The sequence below is a fragment of the Helicoverpa armigera genome, chromosome 9, assembly GCF_030705265.1.
Source record: "Helicoverpa armigera isolate CAAS_96S chromosome 9, ASM3070526v1, whole genome shotgun sequence".
Lineage (NCBI taxonomy): Eukaryota > Metazoa > Arthropoda > Insecta > Lepidoptera > Noctuidae > Helicoverpa > Helicoverpa armigera.
Genome location: NC_087128.1, coordinates 3408360 through 3426614, shown reverse-complemented (window position 1 = coordinate 3426614; position 18255 = coordinate 3408360). Strand labels below are relative to the sequence as shown.

Genomic DNA, 18255 nt, shown 5'->3' with positions numbered 1-18255 from the left:
GTTCCATCAATATAAAGGTTAGTCACCTATATTTTTTAAAGTTACCTGTACCATAAAGGTATGTTTTAAAAGCTGGCTGCGGACTGCAACTGTCGTCCTCACGTGCCGCGACTACATGAAATCGGCCGCAGCTGCAATACTGGTTTGTATGTTTAATGAAACCGTTGATATGCAAAAAATCCGTGAAACCCTTTAGGATCGAAGCGGCAACAGCACGTGTAATCGCGCTCAGATATCGACCGACTTCATGCAGTCACTGCAAGCGCGGTCGTCAGTTGCAGTCGGCAGCTAGCATTCAAACCGCACCTTTATCGTGACACACACAAAATCTTCCAAGTCACAAGTGCGTTGGTAAAATCGTGACCATATTGTTTGCATTCCATTTTGAAAGCCATTTATCAAGATAACTACCTTCGTACAATCTTGTAACAGCAAAGAAAGCAAATTATGATGATACTTATATATATTGGCTGTCATTATCTGTTAGGTAATCATTAAGCGATCAATTTGCAACAATATTACCAAATTGAAGACCAACGAAGTGTTTACATGTTTATTTATTCATTTAGTAATAAATATTTGATTTTATTAAAGCTTTTGAATGCATACTAATGATGTAAATTGCAATATGTTTAACGTTTATGTCAAATGTGTCGACTGCATCTCATCTTTATTTCCTCGAACAATTTAATAAAAATGCTAATTTGGACACTTATGACTATTCAAAATAAAATGGTTTTTTTTTTATTATTATTAATAAAGCCTTACCGCAGACTTGAGGGTCCGCGCTTTTATTTACATTTTTTTTTATTTAATTATAATTATAAATATTATAAAATTATAATAAAATAAAATAAAATGGTTTAGATGTAACAGGTTGTAAATCGCCTTTTGTGAAAAGAATTCAGTGTGTCCTAAGTAAGACATGATTCTGGTAATTTTGATTCCAAAAACTGGTCTTCTAAACCAAGGCAAAGGTAGTATTATAAAGCAGAGTACTTACTACAGTTACTACATCATGAATTTGCATCACTAACTCATAATTACTATTCATTGTCTACAATGCAAATAAAGAAATTCCAAAAAAAATATAAGCTTTTATATCCGGGTACACAATTTTCTAAACACATTCAAAAACCTCACTAAGAAACTAAGTGCACCATTACGGAAACTTCATGAATAATTCAAGTAATTCAGAGAACATTAAAACATTCACTGAACCACGAACTACGGATATATATGTATATTTTGAAATTAACTCACGACTGATCTTATAATTGCAGTGTATGCATTCTCCTTCATTAAAACAAAAATATATCAATAAAAACTAATAAAGAACAACGGACATTATTTAATCCCGCGAATCTTCTACCGATTTCGATTATCGATTATAGTTAGGTAAGTAATATTAAATATTAATCGATTGCTCTATGTATAAGCGGTTATAATATAACTTACACAATCTTGCAAATGTAACGTTATCTCAGTATAATGAGGTAGACTTGAAAAAAACTAAATCGATGAAGCGTGGACGACACTCATAAGTCAATAAGTAGATTGTATTTAGAATTTTATCGATTCTCATATTACTGGTGCAACTGTCTATTGAAATATTGGAAGTAAGAAGACAAACTTTTTGTTCTAGTTATGTTAGATCTAGTTGAAAGAAAGGCTTTAATAGCCGTGGCCGTTGACTTCAATTGTAATATGATGACCGTTAAAATAATGAAGAATTTATCTACGAAAATATTCTATAGACCTACTACATATATTGTATTGCAGGTTAAACATATAATTTTCATGTATTCAAACAATTATATTGAAGGAAATAGCGGCTAAAATAATAAAATTAAACGCTCATAACATTTACAAGAAGAAAGTCTCGATATGAACTAAAATATTCACGCAGCGGCTGATTATACAGACAGGAACTAACGAATGAATGAATAAACCATCTGAATATATAGAACTGAATAACTTTAATGTTATGAAGAATTTATTTGAGGTTAACACACTATTTTAACCAGGTGCGTAACAAATTGTTAAAAGTATGTCGAATACATTATTATATTACAGTGATGTTAAGATTAACATAATTTGTAACCATAACTTATACCACAAGATATTTGCAAAGAAAGTGTGTACTTACAAAGCTTGAGAAAAAAGGGGAACAATATAAAAATCAAGTGCGTTGACTCAAAATTACTTTGCACCAAGCTATCAGGGGAGAATCGTAAAAACAATCATTAGCGTTGCGTTTATGAGCGACGGGATCTCATGTAAATTACATCGCAACGGTCAACATGAGAAAAATACGATCGCTTTACATACATACGATAATTTCAATCTTCATTATTCATTCCTTTAGCACTATGAATAAAATTCCGTTGAACGTTAGAAATCCCCTGGACGTTTTATAGTTGTTAGAGAACTATTGCAGCATATTTATTGCACTTGTATTAGATAATATTGTGTTTTATATAGTAATTTGCTTCGTTTAACGATGTCTGTTAGCCGGCGGCTTGTATTAAACTTTACATAGTATCGTAAATTTTGATACCGCAGCATTGTTACCGGCAACAGCTACAAAAGCCTGATGAACACTTAAAACCCATATTAGCTAGTAAATGATCTGTTATGTCATGATCCATCAAGGGAGAAAGTGTTAACAGGCCATAAAAATATTTTATGTGGTCATTTGTTTGGTGACAAACAGACCGACAGACGGACAGTTCTGAAAACGACTGTTTTCTCTTGATTCTAAAGGTTGTCATTACGTTGCCAGCTTCGAACATAAATATCGCTCATTCCGATGTTCAACGTTGCAACAAGATTCATCTTCATTCATTCCGTCTGTGAGAACCATGCAACTAATTTGTGTAAATAACCCATTTGCTAGCATCGTTGTTCGTCAGCTTATTGTCGTATTACCTCCAACATTGTGCCCATTACTAAAACGTTTCTAAAGCTTAAATATTTGTTCTACTTCACAAGTAAGTTGTCATGCAAGCCGGTGAGTTCGTGAATTTGTGCCGAGGCCCTTAAGTAGGCGACGCCATTGATTTACCGACATTCAAATGTTAATGTTTATATTCTGAAGTGATACGCAGAAGCTATGAGCTAAGAATTCGGATACACTTACATTATAACGGTTGTTTGACCGTGTCCAATTGATGATTATTCATTCCAGTGACGTTTTGTCCCTTTTTTGGAAGCTTTAAGTAGAGTGAGTCATTATTTGGAATGGCATTATCATTGTTACAGCTGTCGGGCCGCTGAGTAACATTATCAGATTTACAGAATTCCTGAAGTCAAGCGAGGCTTGAACCTTAAAATCTTCTCTTTTGGTTCGTCATTTAGTTAATCATTGTTAGACATTTGTTAGTTTGCAAAATCCTAAAAATTAGACGTCTTAAAAAACAATTTCATTACGACAAAAACTTCAGTGTCACAAACAAAGGAAACATTTTGCAACTGTTTCCACTACAGTGCATGCCGTAGAACCATTGACCAAAAGCCCTCAAGTTCAAAAGCCCCCAATTACTCAAACATGTATTTTTAAACATAACGTAAGTAACTAAGTTACAGTTAAAGCTTGGCTTGACACAATCTTAGCCATTTCTTTATAATATAATCATTAATCAATAAAGATAGTCTGCCAACAAAAAATGTTGAATAGAATATTTTGTCATTATAAGAAACGTTAGCTGCTTATATTTATTGGATTGTTTTACAAAAATGTTGACTTTCGACCTTTTGATTCGGTCGTTTTATTTGCAAACATGATTTATTTGTACGAGTCTTGCGTGTTCGCAGCCAATTTGCAATAAAACACTTAAGTTATTTATCAAGAAGCTTTGTTGAATGGTTATTTCGAATAACATTTTTATTACGTTTGTTATGTAAAAGTGGACTAAAATAATTTCAAGAACAGAACACAAATTGATTATTTCGTTCAAATTCTTCTTGGTATCTAACTATTCATTCACATTACAATAAATTAACGAATACAATGCAAAATGGAGATCACGTTCATTCCACGTGATAACACGCTGCACGAAGTTATTGGAGCCAACTCAATAATTCCAAATAACATTGGAAAATTATTACAACTCATATAAAGTTATAGTTCCACTAATTCTTGGGTCAATGACAGGCCCACCGATCACTTGCTATCGTGAGAACTCAGAAACTACCGAACAGCCACCGAAAGAGAATGGCCATACATATTTTATATTAACACCATTATTCTTTTGAGTCTTTTAGTTTCTTTTAAAAGTCGCGCTTCTCGTAAAAATCGTAATAAGCGATAAACCAGTGAAAGTGCAGGCATTAAATAAAACACACATAAAGTCAAGTGAAAGAAAGATATGTTCGCCACCTGTTTATCACCATTTTAACACTTTTAGTCGAACTTGGTGAAGTTACCTAATAGCTTGTGTTTGAGGTTCAATGATTCACACCATAAAGGTTGAAAGTGCTATCCGCCATTAAGAAAAACATTTTGAGTAAAAGAAGACCACAATAGATGTTTGGTAAATAAAGAAATACCCAAACAGACAAGAGATCACATTTTTCGCGCACAATGGTCACGAAATAACTACATAGGTCACAACTCATCTTTCTTCAGGCATGCATACAATCTCGCATTTTAACAACTGTGAACTGCTAACTTAAGTACTCAAATTGATATTTTGTCAAACTAAACAGCAATAATGCCACTGGAGAACCAATCAATTTGTTGACCGCCTGCGTAGGATTGCAACCTAAAATACAAGCAGTAAGCCCACACAAACGCCCTTAAGAATGTATTCCGTAACCGAATAGTCATGGTACGTAATCCGACATAAGGTCTTAAGTCAATGGCAACAACCGTGTGAACTAAAGCTAAGTTTAATTAAATAGAACAATTCCACGCCCACGGTGATTGGAGCTAACACCATGATTGTTCTAGTCAAATAAATTGCTGCCTTTTAGGTGTGAATCGAAAGTGAAACAATATCTTACAATTATACGGTGTAACTTTCAATTACCTCGTCAACGCTCAGGCCTATCATTATTTTGTAAGAATTATCGAATAATTGAGCGTTGAATTACAGATTGAATGCCGATTTGATAATGAAATTGTTGTCTGTGACTTTATGCGATCAGACGAGAGATAAGCTCCGGGATTCCAAAGCATTTGCAAGCATTAATTTAGCACGAATACCATTCCTACCAGCTTTAATTTGAATCCTAGCTTAGGCAATATCACCAAGTATCTTTCCTTTAATGAAGGTATATACTCAGCAAAACCGCGTCTAGTTATTTGCTTATTTATTCGTGTCCGATGACATAAGTATTTACCTACATAATTATCTACTTCTTATACTTAGATGTGAAGTAGTTTTTTTCCGTTTGGAAGATCTATCCGGAATACGGAACTCGGCAAAAGCTGTCGCCAATCACGCAAACAGAATAAAAACTAACAAATTAACTTTTCTGTGCTCATGTTTTCTTCAGATAGAAAGTAGTTTCCCACTTGATTGCACAAACTTTTTAATTAATATCGTTAAGTTCGCTTAAGTTAATCATGCATTTCAAATGATTCTGCAACTGGCTCTCATTTGCGGAAAATCTAAGCTGTCTCGACTTATATGGTATGTCGATCCTGACGATGGCATTAAAGGAAAGGCGACATAATATCGGACTGTTACGTATTTCAACCATTTATACCAAGTATGACAGGCAATTAAGACAGGATAAGAAATACCGGTCTATATTAACCCTTATTTCGACTTTGTCCGTACTACCGGACAAGTACTTTATAAAAATCCACCACCCCGTCTATTTCTATTTTTGCAACAAAAAAACTACTAAGCTATTGGGAGGTCGTTAAAATTTTAAAAGAAAAATAAATTATGCTTGAGACAATTATGAGTTTGACAATTAGCGAAAAAATGTCGGCGAAACCGCGCACTAAGAGAGTCTTTCAGGTAATTAATTAAAAAATATAATTTTTTTGCTTATGTTGCGTTGATTATTTATTCGTGTTTTGTGAATTTAGTGTTCTAACGTTCAAGTAATACGATTTCATAGCTTTTGCCTACGTTATTCATAATAATTATCGAGTTTTTTACTTGTCCGCCACACCGGACCTCGTCGAAACACCTGTATTTATAGCTTGTCCGTCACGGCGGACCTAGTCGAAATAAATATGGTATGACCATCAGGAAACCAGCAACGGTTTGTTTCGATAATTTTTTTACATCACTTGAACTTGTTTACCTGTTGCGTGAAAATTATGGTATTTTTTCTGTAGGCACCATTAGAAGCAACCGCCTCAGAGGAGCCGAAGAAAAATTGAGTAGCCAAAAGGCACTGAAAAAGAAACCAAGGGTCGGTTGTGAGGTGGCATGACAACAAAGCTGCTACTCTTATCAGTTTCTATACTGACGCTGAACCAGTTAGCAGGATTAAAAGATATTGCAAGAATGCCAAGAGGAAAGTCGATGTTGATTATCCCAATATTGTGAAAGAGTATAACAAGAACATGGGCGGTGTAGACTTGGCCGACATGTTGATCGCCTTGTATAGAACTCCATTCAGGAGTAAGCGCTGGTACATGGCGATGTTCGCACAAATTATTGATATTTGCGTCGATAATGCGTGGCGATAATCCTGTATCGCAAACATGCAAACCCTGCCACTAAATGCATGCGGCTGAAAGATTTCCGCTGTACTTTTATAACAAATAAAGGCTTTTTTCTTTCACTCTATATACTATGCAACTTCATTCACGTATTCGATTAAGTCCGCTAGGACGGACAAGTCCTTTTAACACTTTTTTTATTAAGTTTTGATAATGTCCGGTGTGGCGGACATCGCTTTTCTCCATAAGGGTGGGGGGTAGATTTTTTTTTTCGTTTTTTGGAGGTTCAGAAAAACCATGGAAACTATGTTATACAATAAAATTTTAATAAGTTCACTATCGCCTTCTCTGTCGAAATAAGGGTTAAGAAACTTTCGTGATTAATCGTTTACAAACGCCATTCCAATATTGCTTTGATCTTAGTGGTTTGACTGCTTTGTGTTTTATTTAGCTCACATGTTTATTTTTTTATCAGCAGATTTACACGATAGATAACAAACAAAGGTAATAACATGTTTTCAATGCAGACTCCGCTAACTATGTAGATACGAAATAATTGCAGGAAAATGCGCGCTGTGAGAAAATTTACACGTTTATGATAGATTCTTGAGTAACAAAAACTGCAATAGGTGTCATGAAATATCTCAAGCTGTATTTACAGTTGGTTTAAGTAAACATTTACGCAAGGATTGATTGATCAAAATGTTGAATCGCTATTCATAAATCGGATCCAGTCATATATCGGATTATCATCACGTTTCTTAACATTTTTATGTTCCATTCAATACACAGAAATCGTTTTACTGCGTCGGTAATTTTGTATGTTATGACGCCCTTCTCGACGACTCAAGATGAACACTGCCTTTTACAAAAGGTTACATACTTGCCTCTATTACCTCCTTAAACGCGAATATCTCAACTTTAGGTCATGGACAAATTAATCACGGGATATGAAGCTCGTGGAATGGAGTTCATTGTAAACTTTGTCATGTTTATTTTCTTATGCCTCGGCGTTGGCTTCTTCTCGATAACATTTCTTTCGGAGAAGATAGGCGTTTATACTTTATTTATCTTCTACTGTGCATTTTTTTACAATATTGTCCAGATTTTTTCACAATACTGTTTTAAATATAGGTATTCAGATAAAAAAATAGTTTACCATTCTAGCAAAAGATGTTCATTTGAAAGGAGATGGCCAAAAAAACACCCAGAATCGACAGGAACTTCATATGTATGATTGGATTCAGTATAATTTGTGGATTTTAAAAAGTATTTCAAATCATCTAAAAACCATAGGGTTCTCTTTTTATAACGTTTTTTCGATCAAGATTTTAGTTCACAAAAAAGTTTACTTTTACTATTTGATGGTCGTTAGAAGTTGAATGCAGACTCGTGATTGGACCGTTTTGCATTGCTAAGTCATTTGTTATATTTGACAATGTCACATGGCGCGATTTTCCCGATTTTCAAAGACAATTTCTCCAAAAACATTTCATAGCCAGTTGTGAAGGTTGCATGTAACTGCGAAACCTCTCCAAGTACCTAGGTAAGGTCGGTGCTTAATCGTATCTGGAGTGGTTAAATACAAGACCTTTTAATCTCCAGGCAAACTCTGTAACTATGGGGATATTACCATTGGCTTGTATAATGTTAGTGTACCTTGTTTTTTATGTGCCTTGATGTCAATAATCTTATAAATCAACATAAATTCAACAGAACTTATTTTTGTGAAAATATGATATAGCTCCTATACCCCATGGATTTCAGGCTGGATTTTTTGGCACCATCAAAGGTCAATAATAATGAACCCATTGGTACCCATTTCGTTGCTGTCGATTCTGGGTTTTTTTTCTATGAAAATTTGGCCATCTCCTTTGAACATCGTAAGGAATATAGGTATTTTACCTTTCCCTGCTTGAAGAAGGTGAACTTAAACAATATGAGATCACTCAGAAACCTTTGGCAGGAAAGATATTTTTTGAAAGACTTCTTAATAGTATAGGACAAACTAAGCACATGTTCAAATAATATTTTACTAATATATTTTGTATCTTGTATATATATATTTTTCTTTATCAACTGCTGCAAAAGATTCCTTCCTTATTAACTAATTCACAAAGAAAGTAGAAGTGACACTCTTGACGACTCTGATTAATTTAATCACATAATTAGAATCTCGTTTCCATTTGATTTTCTCAAGGAAAATGACGGCCGTTTATCCATGTTAAGAGTTTTTAGTTTCTCTTCGTGTTTTCATGATTAATTAGGTTTTCTTCTATAGTAGGTATCTTGAAGCAAGAAAGCGTTCCGCTACGCTTGTAATAGGAACCAAGCTATTTGCTTTTTAAAACCTAAGTAGGTACATGTAAGTGAGCATATATTGTAATCTTCATACTCTAACAGGATACATTCTATTAACCTACAGTCTTAAAGCTAGGGATCAACGGGATCTACGGGGCTAGGGATTCATGGGGTGGTTCGAAAACTTGAGGAATACCTACAAATTGATTAGTACGTTGGCCTCTTTTATAGTATCAGATTAAGAAGAGACATTATTCATTATCATTATTCTTTAGTGGTGTAAATTAACAATAACTTTTCCTACCAGACAGAAAATAAGCACACAAATAGAATCTAGAATTAAAAGGAAAGTACGTACCTAGTCGCTGAATAAAATAAATCAATGAACGTAACATACGCCGCTGTCTGTTGAATTTGCTAACACTTGTAACTGTATAGCGGAAATTGCAACCCGACCTTTACTTTCTACCCTTACCTTATGTAGGCTTCTAACACTAATAAACTTCATCCTCTGAAACCTTGTTTCTGTTAATTAAAAATCTAATTATTTGTCATTTTGATAAAATTAATCTGGCCCAATTTAGTTGTGCTCAATTTAATGTATTTACATTGACATCTTAACGGTTAATTTGAAAACAATTAACATTCAAGATGTTTAAAAATAAATCTTTGTTATCGTGTAGATTGAATTGTGGTTCATACCTAATTGTCTGACTGAGTACAACTACTAACACGTTGGTTTTGTTTATTTAACCTTTGACACACATGACAGTTTGATAAACTATCAATTTGTCGCAATTTTGGCTCTTACCTACTTAACGTAAGAACTTGTTCTAAGACCTTTTTTACGATCCACTATGTCTAAAAGTATTTTGAAAACCAAGTAAAATCTGAGTTACATACATAGATAGCTATACCCAAAAAAGACTAACGTATTGAATAACCATTTGATATATTTGAGTCGTCTCATCAGTTGTGTCGTAACTTGCCAATTTAACGGTCACCATTTAGTAATGGATGCAAAATAACCGCAACTCCTTGCATTCTTGCAACATTTAAAAACTCAATACATATGACAGAAACTTACTTCATTTTTCGCCAAGTGGCTATCGTAATATTTATTGCATTGACATTAAAGTTTATGGCTTAGATACTTCTGTTATGAAATAAGATAACTTGAAGCAAATGTGTCAAATAAAACTTTACCTTTTTCTTTTTCTTGAATAAGATAAGAACAGCCATTTCACTTTGAGAAAAGTCACCTAAGTACCTATTGCGTTTCCATTAAAAAAGTAAAAGTTTGAATTAAATTAGTTCCAAGCAGGTCTTGCAGTCACGTTTGCCATATATGATAGGTTAAAAGTTAACAAACTTGGTCTATGGTCTGACGGGTTGGCCATGTTAGCGTCGCCATCAACATCGTTTCTTTATTGCAGTTTCGTATACTCTCTTCTCCCACAGTTATGAACCTTGTAGGTACTTGTTGGTATTAGCAAACTATGTACCTAAGTAAATAAGTGTTTACCTCTCGCTCATTGGTAAATATACAAGTCGCTATTTCCTTGCATAAAGAGGTAAAAACTCAAGTTAAGAACGACATATACCTAGGTACTTACTACTTATTTGCTTTTAACTTGAAACATAAAATGAACTTATGGCAAGCTTGCCAACTTGATTAGACGTTTGGGTTATTTCTAGTTGAGGAGAATTGCTGGAATGGTTTTAACATTCTAAAAAAATACATTCCTTACTCGATAGAATCAAAGATTAGTGAACAAATGCTGAATCATCACGCATACTTCTAATAAAAACGAGATCTAGTCTTCAAAATGACTTGCAAATACAAAGAAGGATTTGCGCTCCAAGATTCAGATGACCAAAAAAGAACGAAATACTTATTTATAATCGCAATTCATAAGCAGAGATGTCGGAAAGCGTGACCACTGCAACACTTAACACATGAAGACGCAACGCCGCCAAGGTCGACTACTATTATCACACGTTTCTTTTTCACGAAAGTGTTAACACTAGGCAAGTCGTGGTGGCCTAGTGGGTAAAGAACCAACCTCTCAAGTATGAGGGTTTGGATTAGATTCAAAGTCAAGCAAGTACGAATGCAACTTTTCTAAGTTTGTAAGTACTTTCTAAGTATATCTTGGACACCAATGACTGTGTTTCGGAGGGCACGTTAAGCTGTAGATCTCGGCTGTCTTTGATCATCCTTGGCAGTCGTTACGGGTAGTGGGAAGTCAGTAAGTCTGACACCAGTCTAACCAAGGGGTATCGGGTTGCCCGGGTAACTGGATTGAGGAAGTCAGATGGGGCAGTCGCTTTTTAAAACACTGGTACTCAACTACATCAGGTGAGACTGGAAGCCGACCCCAGCCCAGCATTTATATACATAGTTGGGAAAAGGCTCGAAAGATGATGTTTTTCACAAAACAAAACAGTGTTAATACAAGGCACAAACTGTATGTCCAACCTACAGACTATTCGAACTTCGAACATGTTTTATTTAGAACGTCCAAGATAACCGCACCTTAGTACGTGCCGCCAATAACTAATGGTAGAAAATAATGCGTTGAGGCGGGAAGAAGTTGGTTTGTAACGTCATGTTTAAAACAAGTGAAGAATAAGACTTATTTTTTTGTACAAATGAGTGAGGAAAAGTTTTAAATTAGGAACGTTATTTAACACACAGCAGACATAGTTTGACTTGGCAAATGGGCACCATTGAATTGTAACTTCACCAGTTTTTGGAGTGTAATTTTCAGCTTCAATTTCTCAATATTTAGAGAACCTGTATTCTTGTAAAGTATCGCATATTATGTAGAGACCCTATTATTACAGGCACATACTTTAATTTACATTGTAGCGGTGTGCAGTGTTCCCAATGCATGTTCTATGCTGACTGCATGTTTTACGCGTAATATGCATTAGATAACCGTAATTGTACGTGCAATAATTAAAAATCACCAATACATTAACAGATAAGATAGGAGAATGATCACGCATGGTATTAGCATACAGATTATAATGTAACTAGGTGATTCTTTCTGCGGTAATATCTGCAGCTGCATCAGTCAGCAGGGTCCATTTTTCTCAACCATTTTCATACTTCCATTAAAAGTTGCAAGGTATTTTGTAATCCATAGGTACCTTACCAGGTAATCCGTAGATAATCTTAAAGTTTAAGTAACTATTCAAACATCGAATTTCTTTTAGCTTAACCATCTCCATTTTAAAAGAGTGTACTTACCTCTTTACACAATTAGTGCTGACAAGACCGACAATCTGACAAAATAAGTCACTGTAACATTAACTCGGAGAATGCACGAAATTATCGTTTCCAAGCAGACAGACGCATTAACGTGCACTAGTCGCCATTTTACGACGTTTTTATTGTTCTACCCACATTTCACACACGTCGACAGTTAGAAATTGCATTTACTAATAACTTGTAAGTTTGGACAATACGTAAGACAATCTAGAAAATATCTATGTAGCTACATATTGAGATTTATATCTTCATTTAATAGGAATAAAATTGGATAAATACTACATCTAATACCACGTGCGCGCAAGAGTGACAAAACTCGAACAATATATGTAATGTACTAATAGGTACTTAAATACAAACTATTCGAAACGCATTGTCATTTGGGAAACAGTGATAGTTTCGTTTTAATTACAGCTGTCCTGTCCGTTGCCCTTTTGTACTGCGCATAAATTACACCGTTTGTGTACCTACCCGCTTAATTACAAACCAAATTGACGCGAGTGCGTTAATTTAAATTACACTTTACTCAATAAATTAAGCAAGCCAGATTGCCTTCACTCAACTTTAAAATGCACTCGGCGAGCTTAGTAACAAGAATATTTAACTTCAGAATGCTAATTATCTGCCATGATGCCATGATTACACTCCGCAAATGAGGGTACTTTACCGGAAAATTAGTCAGAGTCACATTGCCAAAATTCAATGAATGTAACTTTGATCCACATCTTGGAGATACAGCGAACGAACTGTAAACACCTTTAAAAAAAAGGCAGTGACAATTTGTGACGGTTATCTAAAAGGGTCGTTTACCTGACTGGGTCCAGCATTCCGGGCAATCCTGACAGAGCGACGCCCAGTCGAAGGCAAGGTCCTCGAAGCTCGCCATGGCTACACCCACTTAATCAAGCCAGTCCACTCCGCAACATACTATCAAACGGCTATTCAAATGCCGGTTGCACTAACACTTCAAACACCATCCGAGTCAAGTTTTCATAATCAATATCCTTGTAAGTTTTGAATTTATATGAAAGCACTGGTATCGTTTAGTGATAAATAATCGTTATCTGCAGCGGCTTTGGAGTAAAGTTCGCGGCGGCTGTTTCCCGCGGTCGGTCGTTAGTATCGGATGCGCACGCGCACGTAGATAAGCGGCCGGCGGAGCACTGCGCGGTAACCTCGCGGGCCAGTCGGGATGTGTCGCTGACTCGCTGCTCGCTCGCCACTCGGAACCTGTTCTCGGGCGAACTACAGGCGTTCACTCAGCCCGTACTCTTTCGATTTCAATGAACCGTTAACGTTCTTTTCTTGTTAGGTGTATCTTATCTACACGACATCACGTAATGCTGCACCGGCAATCCGTTGTCGCACAATAGACGCCAGATACAAGTTAAACCAGATCTCAGTTTGGAACTCGACGGAGATAATAGACGAAGGTGTTGCAAAAGTTGTCGAACTAAACCTTAGCGATTAGCATATGTAAATGTTGAATATTTGCTTTGGAAATACATTCGAGGCACGTAGAATGGCCGTTACTAGCGGTCGTCCTTATGCAAGCCCACGCACAATTCAAGTGCAGCCTGTGACTCTGCGAAGTATTATAAATATTTTGAGACTGTATTGTCGATGTTATGAGTATTTTATTGTCATACATATTCTGTGCAGTGTTAGGCTTTCTTAGAACATATTCTAAACATTCGCAGGGCGGTGAGGCTTGAATGCATTGAATATAAATATTGGGTTACTGTGGCGCATAATGATCTGAAAACTCGTCCTGAATGGTCCTAAACTTAATATATATAATTTATACCTCAAAGTATTCTCTTACAAGAATTGACCCTTATTTAGCGTAATACCTACCTACCTTGTGGTTGACTTCTTCTTGCATAAGGGCTAAATGCCAAAGAAATCGAAAACAGCCTTATTTCAGTAAAAGTTTTGTCGTTCTCGTAATTTTATTAAAATTATTGCAATAACGCTCAAAGCTGGCACGCATTATGATTTTTTTCAATTTCAATCTTACCTACTCTCATTTTCTTGCGCTTATCATAATTTAGCATTTTACCGTCTCATATTAAGTGTGTCACGTTCATGAAATCTTCATAGCGTCAACAAAAGACACCGCGATTAGAAATTTCATTCATTTTAATGCAACTACTAAATTAATTTAAGTTTGTGGAATAAAATTGGCATTAATTGCAAGGCACAGTCGTCGTATGTAATTGTTAGAGCAGAAAGCGGCAAGTGAGAGTATTTAACGAATATTTTGTACATTTGAGAGGGATACTAAGAGACTTGAGTATAATTTCATGACGATCGAGATCTATTTGAGCCATAAAATGGATGAATTGAAAATGACATAACTTTTACAATAACCGTGGATTCATGGACCCCATGAGTTACCAAAAATCATATATCGATAGGTTCACAAATATAATAGAGAATATATCTGCTGATTTGGAACGTCATACCTATACCCATAAAGTAACCTATACCGATACATCCGACATCTCTCAAAACGCCCAGAATAGCCTAACACCTAGGAATGAATCCTACATAATATAAGGTTTTGTTGAACATTAGTACCTAACTTTCCTTAGATAACAAAAATAATAGAAGTACCTATATTCCTACGAGTAGAGGTTATTCTCAAAACAAGCAGTTACGTAGGGCACTTAATTTAATAGATCACGGCTGAATGGCTGGAATTCCTCACTCACCACATGCGCTGTTGAAGTACAGTAATGGACCAAGGTATTTACTTTTTAAGGTAAACGTTGTTATGAAATGTTACGCAACTCTTCGGTGTGCCTCTTGTAGGTAAGTACTTACATTCTTCAGTAAAAGTCCTGTGTATGTCACTTTATCTTTAGTTCTTTATCATTTCCCTAATTAGAAATTCTATTTTATTAAAAGGAGGGTGTCCTATTTGCCGCTGATGTTATGATACTTATTTTTCAATCACTAATCATCACAGAGATTTAGGATCAATACTTGCGTGCATTAGGGCCTCTGAATCCACTACAATTTCATTATTCCATTACAATTTCATGATCTCATTCCAAATTGTAAATAAGCCAAATATTCCGCAGTAGACCTCCCGAATGTGTAAAATTGCCGTCTTCAATTTAGAACAAACGTCAAACGTTTGACATTTGCAAACATTCATATGATACATCATTACGATGATGATGTTAGGGGACAAATAAGAAAAAATTGGGTCACTGGTTTACGAAGCTAGGTAAGTAGATAATCTAGACTCTGCTTCGGCTAGGCAAACAAACACAGGTAAGTAAGTCAATCAGATAATGAGAAAGACCTTTGAGCTTGAGTTTGCGAAGTAGAGATCGCGATTATAAAACATCAGAATGTATAAATTCTGAAAATTCCTTGTGAAATACACTTTTAATGTTGCATATCCTATGGATAGTGTATCTTAGGTAAATCTACCTATAACACCTACTTCCTCCATCTTTGATCGAGGGTAATGATATAGACAGGAAGACCAATAATTACAACAGAAAAAGTACTTACAGTTTTCTACATTTACTTAGTAATTGCGAAACTAAAGATATTGAGCGAATATAATTTGTATGACGTATTATATCTAGGCTTTCATGTCCGTTATTTTAGACTGTGGCTTTGCTTAACATACATGGACCAGTTACGTTACAAGGTTATGTCACCAAGTTTGATAGATTAATATTTTATTTCGATATTTGCATACACCGAAAGAGAATGTGCTTAAATAATTCGACAACTTAGTTAGGTGCTTATTCAAATCATAGCTACGTATGAAATAAAATTTATCTTTTAGGTTTTTCCTTATGATGTAGGTACCTACCTAACAGATTTTTTCAAAACCTACTACAGGGGCATATAACGTACCTAATTAATTTGATTTGACGGTCTTATTTACCTACGTAAAGAGTTCAGTAGACACCGTCCGACCTTTGGAGGAATATGCGAAGACGTGCAGACGTGATTTTAACCATAAACAACTAAAAAATTTACCTACCATAAATGTAAACACTATGGCCGTTTACTTTTCGTCACCAAAGCCTACGCACTGCACGTTTTACACCGCGGAAAAAAACACATACAGCCAATAAAAACTTAACCTACATACATAATAATCCTTGCATTCGTAAGTAAGTAAATAGTAACGTAACCAGTCGTCCTTGAACTGCAGTAACACCGAGAAACAATGAACTAGACGGGTGGACGAGTTTTTTGTTAACTCGATTCCCTTGCACTTATTCTACTCATTCTAATGCTTGGGACTTTGGAACTTAAAAGATTATACATACTCCACAAGTTGGGACTTAGGACATACATGATGACAAGAGCTTGGAACCAAAAATTCTACCTATCTACTTATTTCCCTAAATCTTAAAAAATAGGATAGTTATGCGAGCCTTGGCTTTTAATTAAAGAAAAGTTCTTGGCCTTACCGTGTTCCATACCATACCTATAAATATATTTTTTTAATTGCGTGATAGGTTCTCCAGCAAGGAAAATAACAACAATCAAAACAGCTAAGATTTGTTTAAACATGACTAAAACTTTGTAGGCAATGGCAATGGTGAATTCTCGCGAATGAGTTGCACAGGCATTTTAATATCGCATGTACGCTTTCTACTGTCCATTTGATAGATTTAACTAGGCAGGAGGAGTTGAATACGCGAGAAATTGATTAACTCCCACATTCAGCCACTCCACAGATAATAATTACCTACATTTTGCATCTGTGTCGTTTCCCGCCATTTTACCTCCGTGCCTATTCACCGTTTCAATTAAATTTAACGCTTCAGGATTTTCAAGTTGAGTTTAATATTATTTTATATTTACGTCTGTTTTCAATATTATAGCTGTATTAAAATAAAATTACGCTGTTAAAGGCAGGAATGTAGCTCAATTAACACAGATAAGAGGCAAGGAGTTAACTGCCCACAACATGTTGACCTAAGTGTTTAGGTGGGTACCTACTGTTTTATTTATATGTATCTATCTTACTGCAGCTGTGCCTATCTACAACTTTCCTACACATATTATACTTACATTAAAACTTATAAAATTACATTTATGTCCCAAAACAACTTAAGATTTTCACAACACACATAGCCACTTGAGAAACTTTACACACCCATATAGTAAAATGGCAGCTATTTATTATAACGATAAAGCACATTACAAGCCGTCATGAGTATTAAAATGTATGGAATGTGGATAAGTCTGTGTGCCAATCTGTTTAGTAACGCAGCCGGTCAGTGCATCTCACTTGCGTAATGACAAACTGAAATACAAGGAAGTGGCAGAAGTAGAACGGACCTTTCCTTTGAATATTCTTCATAATTAATTTGTTGCTAATCCCATTCATATGTCGGATTAAGTTATTAAATTATTTTTAATGCGGGTTTAGCTGCTGTTATTACTTTTGAGTATTTATTATACACTAGCTGTTTCCCGCGGTACTGCCCACATCCCGTGGAAACTACTTCTTGGACCCGGATAAAATGTAGTGTAGCGTCCAAAGAGTCAGAGATTTTTTACATCGGTTCAGTAGTTTCTGAGCTAAACAAACAAATAACTAGGTATAGTAAGTTCGTTCAGAAGTGTAGAAACCAGTCATTATGACTGAAGCACTAATAAAGCATCGTTTAGTACAAATGAGCCCTAATGACAGAACACACCATGTTTCGTGACGAATGATCACTGAAACAGTGAGCGATAAGATTGCTAATGATAATAATGATGAGCTCTAATTGTGTTCGATAGAACAGTTTATGCTATAATCTTCCTTCAGAGTATTTTCCTTCGTGACTTTACAGAATAAAGTACACTAAATGATGTTAATCTGTGATAAACACAGCGTTTGTGAAAGGTAGACCTTTGCTGATTGATTGTAGGTCAAATTTATCAATGCCAGTAATGGCGGGTGGTGGCTATATACCTACAGCTACTACATGCTAGGCGTTTGTTTATATTGGCCTATATTCCCAGGCGCCTGTTTTGAACATTGTTCTATTTTAAAGAATGAAGGCCA

The 18255-nt window shown here is 35.4% G+C and overlaps 1 protein-coding gene across 1 annotated transcript in view; it reads right to left on the bottom strand.

The window, feature by feature from the left end:
• The window catches only part of LOC110371499 (uncharacterized), a 75108-nt gene extending 61730 nt beyond the window's left edge, over positions 1-13378 (bottom strand). Inside the window, exon 1 of the mRNA XM_021327803.3 lies at positions 13023-13378. Within this exon, the coding sequence (XP_021183478.3) occupies positions 13023-13098 (76 nt within the window). The 5' untranslated portion in view covers positions 13099-13378. The remainder of the gene's footprint in view (positions 1-13022) is intronic.
• Between the last annotated feature and the right edge of the window lie 4877 nt (positions 13379-18255).